This window comes from Lolium rigidum, chromosome 5, assembly GCF_022539505.1.
Source record: "Lolium rigidum isolate FL_2022 chromosome 5, APGP_CSIRO_Lrig_0.1, whole genome shotgun sequence".
NCBI classification, from domain to species: Eukaryota; Viridiplantae; Streptophyta; class Magnoliopsida; order Poales; family Poaceae; genus Lolium; species Lolium rigidum.
The window spans coordinates 208,090,514-208,100,587 of record NC_061512.1 but is presented as its reverse complement, the minus strand read 5'-3'; the positions used below and the strand labels follow the sequence as shown (position 1 = coordinate 208,100,587).

The 10,074-nt window shown below is 43.2% G+C and overlaps 2 protein-coding genes across 2 annotated transcripts; one reads left to right on the top strand and one right to left on the bottom strand.

Annotated features, from left to right (window-relative positions):
• Positions 1-781: 781 nt before the first annotated feature.
• LOC124653723 (RHOMBOID-like protein 10, chloroplastic) lies at positions 782-4,871 on the top strand. The gene is made up of 9 exons (XM_047192787.1): positions 782-991; positions 1,261-1,517; positions 1,620-1,674; positions 1,759-1,839; positions 1,931-2,027; positions 2,147-2,214; positions 3,959-4,057; positions 4,144-4,185; positions 4,267-4,871. The coding sequence occupies exons 1-9, from the start codon at positions 797-799 to the stop codon at positions 4,408-4,410; spliced, it is 1,038 nt and encodes a 345-aa protein (XP_047048743.1). The 5' UTR covers positions 782-796; the 3' UTR covers positions 4,411-4,871.
• A 979-nt stretch (positions 4,872-5,850) lies between these two features.
• LOC124652380 (arp2/3 complex-activating protein rickA-like) lies at positions 5,851-9,773 on the bottom strand. Its single transcript, XM_047191398.1, has 5 exons — positions 9,545-9,773; positions 8,021-8,130; positions 7,573-7,944; positions 6,720-7,479; positions 5,851-6,240 (listed from the first exon to the last, which is right to left on the bottom strand). Exons 1-5 carry the CDS (start codon positions 9,771-9,773, stop codon positions 6,227-6,229), a joined length of 1,485 nt encoding a protein of 494 aa, XP_047047354.1. The 3' UTR covers positions 5,851-6,226.
• Positions 9,774-10,074: the final 301 nt, after the last annotated feature.

Below are 10,074 nucleotides of genomic sequence, written 5' to 3'. Positions count from 1 at the left end.
TTTGGGGGACGCGACTGGGGAACGACGTCCCCCAAACGCGGTACGAACAAAACACGTCCCCCAAACGCTCAATCCGACACGGTTTGGGGGACGTTTTGGTGAACGCGGCTGGAGATGCTCTCAAGTACCTACCGATGGTCCGGATCATATAGCTGGTTGGGTCTCTCGACCTCCACTCATCCGATCGATCAGCCGTCCGCGATGGCCTTCATTTTTACAAGGTCCATGTTGTGCATGGACCATCTTATCCCCCGGAGGCGCCCAACCATCCTTGCACATGCTCTGGCCAGCCAAGAATATATTTGCTCCATCCTAAAATAACTTGCTCATTTTATCTAGATATGAAATATATAGATATATTTTAGCTATTGATGCATCCGTGTCTACAAGACAAAAATAATAATTAAAGGGCCACACTGCCCCCTGGCATACATAAAATAAACGAAGAGTCTCATCGGGAATCAATTGCTACTCAAAATGTCATGAATATTTTTAAAAATTACGAGACATTTTTTGGAATCCGTGAACATTATTAATTTCAGCAATGTTTTCAAGATGATCAGAAAAACACTGTCTTTTTCATGAGCCTAAAAGCTGCAGAAAAAAAAATCGGGCCGAAAAAGGCGTAAGAGAGGGAGCAGATCGCGAAGTTACTGGGCCGGCCCACCCAATTTTGCTCGCGAGCGTCGACCCCGTAGCTGACGCTACGGGCGTCCTGGGTCCGACGCCGCTTCCCCAAGCAAAGCGAAAGGAAAGCTCTGAAATCGAAAGGGCTCAACGGGGTCCACGTGCTCCCATGGCGCCGTGGCTGCTGCTCCCCTCCTTCCCATGGCCTCCCCCTCCCCCTCCAGGCTCCTCCTCCGGCCGCGGCGGCGGAGGCGGCGGCGGTGATGGCGGAGATTGGAAGCCGAACGTCGTCGCAGCCGTCGCCGGCGTCCACCTCGGCCGTTCCCTCCGCCGTCGCCTCGCCGGCCTCCTCCTCCGCTCGCCGGTACTGGACTACTGACTCTTGTTTTTTTCCTCCCCCATTCCACTCTCATATATTGTGACGCGAACTGCCGGATTTATACTGTAGACGTCTAAGACTATCTTTAGTTACATTTTAGGTTGCGTTTACTTCCTATGACTTATGACTTGTGAACTGTGATATCCTTCAGTTTTTAGGTATACAGATGCTAGTTCTTATCATGATAGAAGTTGTCCTAAGAAGTTTTCTGCCCGGTGCATAACTAAATCTGCACTGAACTGTGCAATCCGCAGGAGGTGCGACATCTTGAGGTCTTGCCGAAAATAGGCGACATTTGGTTTGGGGGATCCCAGCCAGTGGACACACAGCAGGTTCTTGGGGCGCTGGGAAACATGTTATCCGCTTCGTTTGTCGGCAGTTCTGCTTTCTTCGGTGGGAGCAGATCAGGAGGGAGATACATCGGTAACGGAAATCTGCAGCCGAGACGGCCCCGTGGAATCAATTCGAAGAAGAGGCTCTGGACCAATGTTCTTCTTGCTGTTAATATTCTGTAAGTCCAGATTGTATGAGATACACCGGTAATGATTCCCTACCATTCCATGGTGGTTTCTTTCCCCGTTTGTGATTAACACTGCGTTTACATTCTCCAAAGGGCTTATATCGCTCAGATAGCATCACAAGGGAAGCTTCTTATGTGGGGAGCAAAGGTTGGTACGTGTTAAAATTTCCAGTTCACCTATATTCTGCTTATTTCTGATCTGACGTGAGTGCAACAATATTTATGATGGAAGGTCAACAGCCTGATTAATAGAGGGGAATTCTGGCGTTTGGGTACATCAGCTCTTCTTCATGGAAATCTTACTCATCTTGCTGTATGTGTTCCTTTTTCTGTTGAGGATTATAATTGTACTCTACAAAATAACCATTGCTGACTTCTCTTCCTACCATTATAACGATGCGCAGTTCAACTGTTTTTCTTTGAATTCCATTGGCCCTGCGGTGGAGCTCGTTACTGGCCCTAGAAGATTTCTTGCTGTTTATTTCACTTCCGCGGTGGCAGGTGTTTGTTTATCCTTGTGACCTTTTTTTTTGTGGAAATCCATGTGGTGGTGATCGTTTTCTTGGTCTTCTGTTAATTCTTGGTCCATAATCATTTCTTCATGTTTGAAATTGTAACAGGTTCACTAATGAGCTACTTTTATTGCCAATCACCTTCTGTTGGTGCGTCAGGGGCCATTTTTGGATTGGTATGTCAAGTTAATTGCTAAATACAGTTAAAGATTTATTTTGTGTTATGTCAAAGTCATTCCTTAGGAATATGAAATTACGAAATGTCACCGATAGATCAGAACATATATCATATGTTGTAAATTGTTCGGATGGTTTCATGACTTTCTTCCATCAATTCCTTCTATTCTAAGATCTCAAAGTTGGAATTTTTGTTATGACCGGTCATATGTACTACAGTGGTATATCTTTAATTGCACATCTTGACTGAACTGGCCTTTGATTTTTTTAGACGAACTTTCTTCCATCAATTCCTTCTATTCTAAGATCTCAAAGTTGGTATTTTTGTTATGACCGGTCATATGTACTACTACACTGGTATCTCACATATTGACTGAACTTAATTTTTTTTAGATGAACAATGGACTGAAGTCCCCCTGTTCCATTTTATTTTATATCATAAACGAAACCAGATGCCACCGCCACAAACGAGTTCTCAAGTCACAGGTATCCAAATGTAATCTAAAACGAAGAAAGCTAGATTTAGGCTCAAGCCGACAGAAATAAAGCCACCCACATAGGGGAAAGAATACTACTCTTTATAATTTTTCCTGACAAGAAAACCATCACTCAGCGATAGCAGCCTCTGGGAACGGTGAACTAGTCCCAGCCAGCTTTGTTTTCTTCAAAGGAGATGGTTCTGGAGATGGTTGCATGACCAGAGGTGTGACCGGGCTGAGGTTTTGAAGCTTCTTGTCATTTGGAGCAGATGACCTGGGTGGAGGTCTAAACCCATCATGGGATGGGTGCCCGGCACCATCACCCAGTACTTCGAATAATGACTTCATGTTCAGAGTAGGAGAGGCTACTGCAGCATCATGCTCGGCTATCACTACCACTCCAGCTGATAAAGAGATGTCACCAGAGTCAAAACCATCTGGTAGAACCAGTCACTTTGTCCAACGCTGGAGTGCTGGACCCTTGAATAGTATCAAGCTAGTTCTTGAGTGTTTTGAGAATCAGCCACCGTGCCTGTTTTAAATCAGACCAAGGGAGATTATAAAAAACATATGGCTCGTTTGATTCGCAGAATTTTCAGAACACAGGAATATGAAAAACGCAGGATTGGAATGGCATGTCCTCTCCAATTCGAAAACCAAAGGAATTGTAAAAAGAGGTTGGAGTGAAGGGAAATTTTCCCCCAAAACATAGTGCAAATGAATCCTCTGTAGGAATTTCAAAGGATTGGAATCCTATGAATCAAACAACGTTTGTAGGAAAAAAATCCTATGGATCCAAATCCTACACAATTCCTTTGAATCAAACAAGCCCAGAGTTCCTAGTTTTCCAAATGCACCATAGAACACATGCACAGATGGAGTTTAGAGCAGAGTTTCTCTTTTGAGAGAGCCAGAATCTGCTCAAAGATTCTAAATTTAAGCCTAGGGATGTGTAGAAGAAATAGGAAACAATTTTCCAAAGTTCTTTAGCAACTACAGATTCGTGAATATGGTGTGAAATTGTCTCATTTTCAGTACAGAAAATGCATTCCTCAGGTTTGTCCATGTTTCTTTTTTCAGGTTATCTCTTGTCAGCTGGCCTTTAATCTAGTTCATTCATTGTTATACTTCTGCATTAAAAAATCCTACGGAACCACATTGTTGTTTGCTAAACTGAAGAACATTAGGCCTAGTATCTTTTAGTTAAGAACTCCTTGATAAATGTTCTTACTGCTTCATTTCATCAACCTATATGTATTATCAGGTTGGTGCCTATGCTGTTTATACGTGGAGGCACAGAAAGCTTTTGGGGCATGGGAAGGAAAGTTTAGAGCAAATAGCACGCGTGGTTGTCTTAAATATGGTATTCGTTTGTCTTTCCACTCATTTCATCGTTGTCTCTGTTATTGCTATTTTCTTTATTGCATCCTCATATGTTCGATTTGGTAGGGTATGGGTCTCCTTTCAAGGGGCATCGACAACTGGGGTCATGTAAGTCTCCTGAACTTCTACATAGGTCATTCCACGCTGTAATGAAATGCTTAGCTGACGAGCTCACTTGAATAACGACAGTTGGGAGGCTTGCTTGGGGGAGTAGCCACGGCATGGTTTCTTGGTCCAGATTGGCAATATCAGTACGTAGCAAAGGATGGAAGAGTGGTATTCAAAGACAGGGCGCCCATTCCCCAGCTGTTGAACAGTAAAAGATCCCAGTAGCAGCATGTAAATAAAAAGGTGTTCCTATTTTCCTGTGTATAAATAGCTGAAAATGGAGGAGAGAAAACCTCAGGGAAAGAAAGATGTAGCGAGCCGAAGCGGTGGCTGCAAACCATGACTGATATCCAGCTTGGAAGAAGAAATTGTCAACCATATATGGCCTGCTTCTGAGCTAACTTGAGGAGATTACTGGTTCTTGTTTTTGGAGGCTTTGGTGCCTCTGACTTCACTTGGAGCTAATTGTTGTTTCTGGATCACTTGCAAGTTATGTTAAAACTGTGACATATTTACGATCAGTTGATACTCTATAGTCACCAGCAATCGTATTTTTTTAACATGTTTTATCAGGAATTACTAGCGCCTGATTGGCATGAATTTTGTGTAAATGAATTCATGATTGATACGTGTATCTGGGCCAAAGCAAATGCGGCCCTGATAATTGATCATTCTTGTATGTTGTATCACTGTTTCCTTTCTGCTTGCACTGGAAAGAGCTGACCACATGAGTTTATACACGTGGCTATGCTTCAGTGCAAAGGGCCAAAGGTTACACGTGGTATTGCAACATATACTTGGCACCAACAAAATTCATGACTTTGTGTTGAATTCGTTTTGTTCCTGACTTGTGCAGATATTTATAAATTTGCTTTAGCTTGGTTAAGCTGAACATATGGTTATGGTTCTAGGCTTCCTATGCTGTGAATGAACTCTCTGAACTAACAAATAGATGGTTTTGTCTTACTGCTCAGAGAACACAGCTAATAATGCTTGATTGGATGTCAAATTTTGGCAATTTTACCCAAAAGACTAGTTCCCTCACTGAAGCTTTTGTGACCAAACTTTCGTATTTCAAAAAACATAGTAGCTGAGTAAGCCACAGTACACACGCTACATCAGCTCTCAGTGTGCACGCGAACAGCAAGAAATCCCGCATCAAAGATGTGCGTTGTATTGTGCCCGAATGGAGGCACACGCAACACTCGAGCCCAACCAAGCTCGTGAGGTGGCGGCGACATGTGCGGTACGCACATTTAGCGATTACAAAAGCAAAAAAAAAGATGTGCGTTGTATTATGGGAAATGCATTTTGGCTCGCAGGTGTAGATACACCCATTACTCAGAAAACCTATTTTAGAATGTAAAAAAAAGTTAAAAATATATATAGCTGTACACATGCACATTCTATGTCCGTACACAAATTTTCGCAAAATAATGACATTTTTTGTGACTTGTATAAAAAAGACATTTTCGGTACTCAAAAATGGCTTCTTGCGAGACATTTATTTGTCATTTTTACACATCCCATAAAAAATATCTTCTCCCAACAAAACTTTGTGCACAAACATAATATATCCGGATGTACACCCAGGATTTTTTTCAGAATTTTTTAATATATTTAAAACGCAATTTTCATGATAGGTGTATTTGCACCTATGGGGCAAAACACCATGTCCGTAGTATTATGCTCAATATGTTACAGTCAACAGTGTAATACATTCTTCTCTACCAATAAGCCCTCAACCTTCGGTGAGACCTTACAATTTGGTAAAGGCGTAGGGCAGCCACCTTCGTGACATAAAACCCTGTAAATTAGCATCATATAGACCTATATCTACAGTTACATTCCGCCTCAGATGGTTCGGAATTCATCATGCAGTTAAAAGTTACTGAAAAACAAAACCCGCCTTTGCAGTATCACACTCCCATTCATGGTTCAGGAAGTTCCAAGCAGCAAAACTGCAACCACAGCGACCTCATAGTAAGGACAGCTTTGTAGACAATGCAGAACAAACATTTGAAGAAATCCGAGCATCACTTCAGGAATGGAGAGCTGCAAGTTTAACACATGAAGATTTATTTTCCATTACATAATGATGGTGGACTGAAAAGCAAAGTGAAGCAACACCGATGTAAACGAAGCAGACTGCAACTGCTAGTACTTGTGGATTTGGAAAAATCAGAATTCAATTGGTGCAATGACATGTAATAAACCGCATACATACTGGAACTAAGTTTCCACTAGACATGATCGCATATTGATACATAGGGTGGTGGTGAAAACAGTAGCATGGTTGTAAAGAAGCACCCAATGAAACGCAAAATATTCGTAGGTTAATTCAAAACAACACATTTATCTCAGCATGACCACTTAGGAATAAACTATTGCCAATAGTTTATCTACTAGTTTGATATGAATAGCAAGCACTGTACTGCTACAATCAAAACACTTCAAATCAACTAATCAAATATTAATCATTAAATAAGAATTATAACCTACATGGTAGAGAGATGAAGCAACCAGATACTTACAATATGGAGATGGAGCAACCGGAGGAGATTTGGTTGTTCTGCTACTTCGTTTCTTCCGTGGAGGCATAGAATGTCGAAAATTAGGCACTTGGGGTGAATGTATTGGCATCATTTGGTAAGCTGGTCCAGGGACTGCATTTGGCACATGGTCAGGAGATGGTAAGGGACGGGGAGGATCTACATGGCCAGGAATTGGTGGAGACGCTGGAGGAAGGTATGGTTTATGAACTGAAGGGGGTGGAACAACAGATGGCTGTGGTGAGTGCACAAATGGAGGCGGCTTAGGGTCTCTACCAATGCAGGGTGGTTTTAACTTTGGCCTACCAGCTGGAGGAAAGTGGTTACAGTGAGTACATGGAAAACAAGGGGGGGTGTTCGGTAAAGGGGGAGAAGCCCGAGGAGGCAGACTAAAAGTTGGGGGTCCAGGATAGGGGACACTCCCAGATGGAGGCAAAGATACTGGCACACTTACAGAAGGTGATGGAGAGGGGGATGGAGATGGAGATGGAGATGGTGAAGGAGATGGACTAGGGGACAAATCTGAGATCGAGTGTTGTAGGTACGATGACAACTGGACTCCTTTTACTTTACCAAATACAGAGTGATTAAGCCCAAGGTTTCCCACGTCAGGTTCTTTGATTAGCTGAGCTAGCTGCTTCAATCTATATGGCAAGAGAGTCCCATCTAACACCGATGCCTCAATGATTGCTGGGGCTTCAACTGAAGAACCAATCTCATTCCTGACCTGCAAATATATTCTCTGCACATACATAGTAGGCAGTGAGCTTAAATTATAAAAACAAAGCCGGTTCAATTGATGATAGATTGTGGGAAGTGGTTTAATAGGTAATACCTCGTTTGAGTTCAAGTTCAATCCAAGTTCTAACTGATCCTTTAGCTCTGTAAGATTACCCAAGATCTGATAAACGGAGTTGTTCAGCACAAAGTTGAATAGTGGGACTGTGCTCGTCCATACAGAACCAGACTGCACAGGAACAACAGTAATTCCTCCAGGGAATCTCAAGAGCTCAATGGAAGATGGATGTCCAAAGAGTGATGGTGTCAAGGACAGGTTCAGCTGCTGCAGCATCATCCCAACTAAGGATGATCTCAGTACACTAAGGGCTGGCAAACTTATTGAAGCATCTTTTGGGTAAGGAAGAACACCAAAAACCACATGTGTGGAGTATTTAGAAGTTAATGAGTTCATCGAAACAATAGAAACCTGTTAAACAAAATATTTGAGTTAACCAATGGTGAAGACGAATAGAAGGGATAATAAATGTAAAAATATTGCCCACCTTACTATTAGGTACACCAATCTCTTCAAATATGTCACTCCCTATTCTGTCCATGTGAGCAGTGAGGAATGACGCAGGCTTCTCCAACGTGAAACCAACCTTGATTTGAGCTGAAACAGAGAAAACAGTCATTTTAATCAATACTCAAATCCATTATTTCGCATCATTAAAATATAATTCCATGTAGGAAATACAATTGACATTTGTGCAAACAAACAGCTACAGAAAAACGATCGCCAAGTTAGAAGAAAAAAGAATGAAACAATGTGGCTTAGCTCTGTTGAGCATTGGCACTGTTAAGTGGAACATAAATAAACAACCCAGCAGCAGAATAGGATTATTAGTGTATGACACAAGCATATGAAAAAACTGATGCAACATAACAAAAATAACTTTTCCATAGCAACTCATGAGCATTTATCTGGTAATGGTAAAGAGAAATGGGTTGAGATAATGAGCATTCAACGAAGAACCACTGAGTTACTACGAGTCAAATCAAGGATTAAGAGACGCTCGACGAGTCTATGAGGCTTTACTTGTGTTCCAACCAAAACATTGGGACCTTAGAGACTCAATTCGATTCGTCGACTCATAATCCTTGAGTCAAATGCACCGACTTAACTGTGCCAACAGAAACGATGGACTGGATCCCTAGTTAACGCAACCACCATTATCGGTAACATTGGGAAGGCGTCGAACATAGAATAACTCTGGTACGCTAGCACAGAAAATTGATCTCAATGGGGAAGATAAAATATATATACAGCAGGAGCAAATGATGCAGGTTTTACAGAGAGCACTGTCATATATAAATATTATGTATCAGGTATTAGACAGAGTTCCTTAATTGCATGGTAAGAATAAATTGTACTACAAACATTTGAAACACTTATATTGAGGGTCTTAGATTCTACTTAAATACATAGAATTTAGAATTCAAACACAATTCTAGCAGGCACAGTGGTAGTTTTATTTACATGTTTCTCTCAAAACTACACCCTCCCCACCCTTCCATTTGGTCCAATCCTTCATTGAACAAGTGAATACTTGATAGATAGGCACACATAGGCACAGTATGTCACCATCATAACATAACATAACATCATAACAGTGAATAAAACTTTGTATAAACTCAGCTTTCACTTTCCCAACAGATAAAAATCACATCAATACTAGATAGTAATAAAATACAAAACTATCTAACTAGGGTATTAGTTGAATCGAATTTTTGAAATTAGTTAGAACAGCTACCTAACCATTCACCAACCAGGCAGTTGAAAATCCCACATCACCAAACGGCAAAATTGAGCAGTAAAATCGCGCAAAAATCGTAGATCCAGGGAGACGGGATCGAAGTAGCGAACACCAGCCCGAGATCACGAACTCCCATCGCGTCGATCCGCCTCCGGAGTCCCCACTGGACCCAAGCGAACGCCCAATTGCCGAGCAACCGCAACTAAAGTACTAAACTCATGCATAATTAACTACGAGGACGAATTAACCGCTGGAAGGCGAAGGGCTCACCGGCGAGCACGTCAGGGTCGTCGGAGATGTACCCCTTGGGGCGGGACGGCAGGAGGAGGGACAGCGCCGGGACGAGGACCCCGACGGCGAGCGCGAGCACGAACACGCACCGGAACGAGACGGACCGGCCGATCGCGCCGGCGACGGCCCGCACCCCTCCTCCTCCGCCTCCACCGGCGACCGCGGCGCCTCCCGCGCCGCCCTGCTCGACATCGAGGGGCTTCCCCATTCCGAGCGCATCTGACTTGGCCCCCGCGATCCCCAGCTCCCCAGCCCACCGCCGCGAGCGCGCGAGGCGGCTACGGCCGGGCGACGCGCGCGCTTGCTGCTGCTGCTACCTCCCGCCGGCGAGACTGTCGGCTAAGTAGGGTTCTCTCTCTCGCCTCCACCTCGCTCCCCCTCTTGGATTTATCCCCTTGTTTCGTGCCTGAGGTGGGTGCCAAGTATGCGGTGATACTGACTTTTCCGCTTTGCTAATCGCTACTAGTGCTATTTCTGCAAAGATATTAGTATTCGATCGAGTTACTGCT

Coding starts and splice junctions, on each gene's coding strand:
- LOC124652380 (XM_047191398.1), bottom strand. CDS start 9,773: ATGGGGAAGCCCCTCGATGTCGAGCAGGGCGGCGCGGGAGGCGCCGCG. Junction 7,945..8,020: donor TTGGTGTACCTAATAGTAAG/GTGGGCAATATT, acceptor TTTGTTTAACAG/GTTTCTATTGTTTCGATGAA. Junction 7,480..7,572: donor TGAACTTGAACTCAAACGAG/GTATTACCTATT, acceptor ATGTATGTGCAG/AGAATATATTTGCAGGTCAG.
- LOC124653723 (XM_047192787.1), top strand. CDS start 797: ATGGCGCCGTGGCTGCTGCTCCCCTCCTTCCCATGGCCTCCCCCTCCC. Junction 1,840..1,930: donor GAAATCTTACTCATCTTGCT/GTATGTGTTCCT, acceptor AACGATGCGCAG/TTCAACTGTTTTTCTTTGAA. Junction 2,215..3,958: donor CAGGGGCCATTTTTGGATTG/GTATGTCAAGTT, acceptor ATGTATTATCAG/GTTGGTGCCTATGCTGTTTA.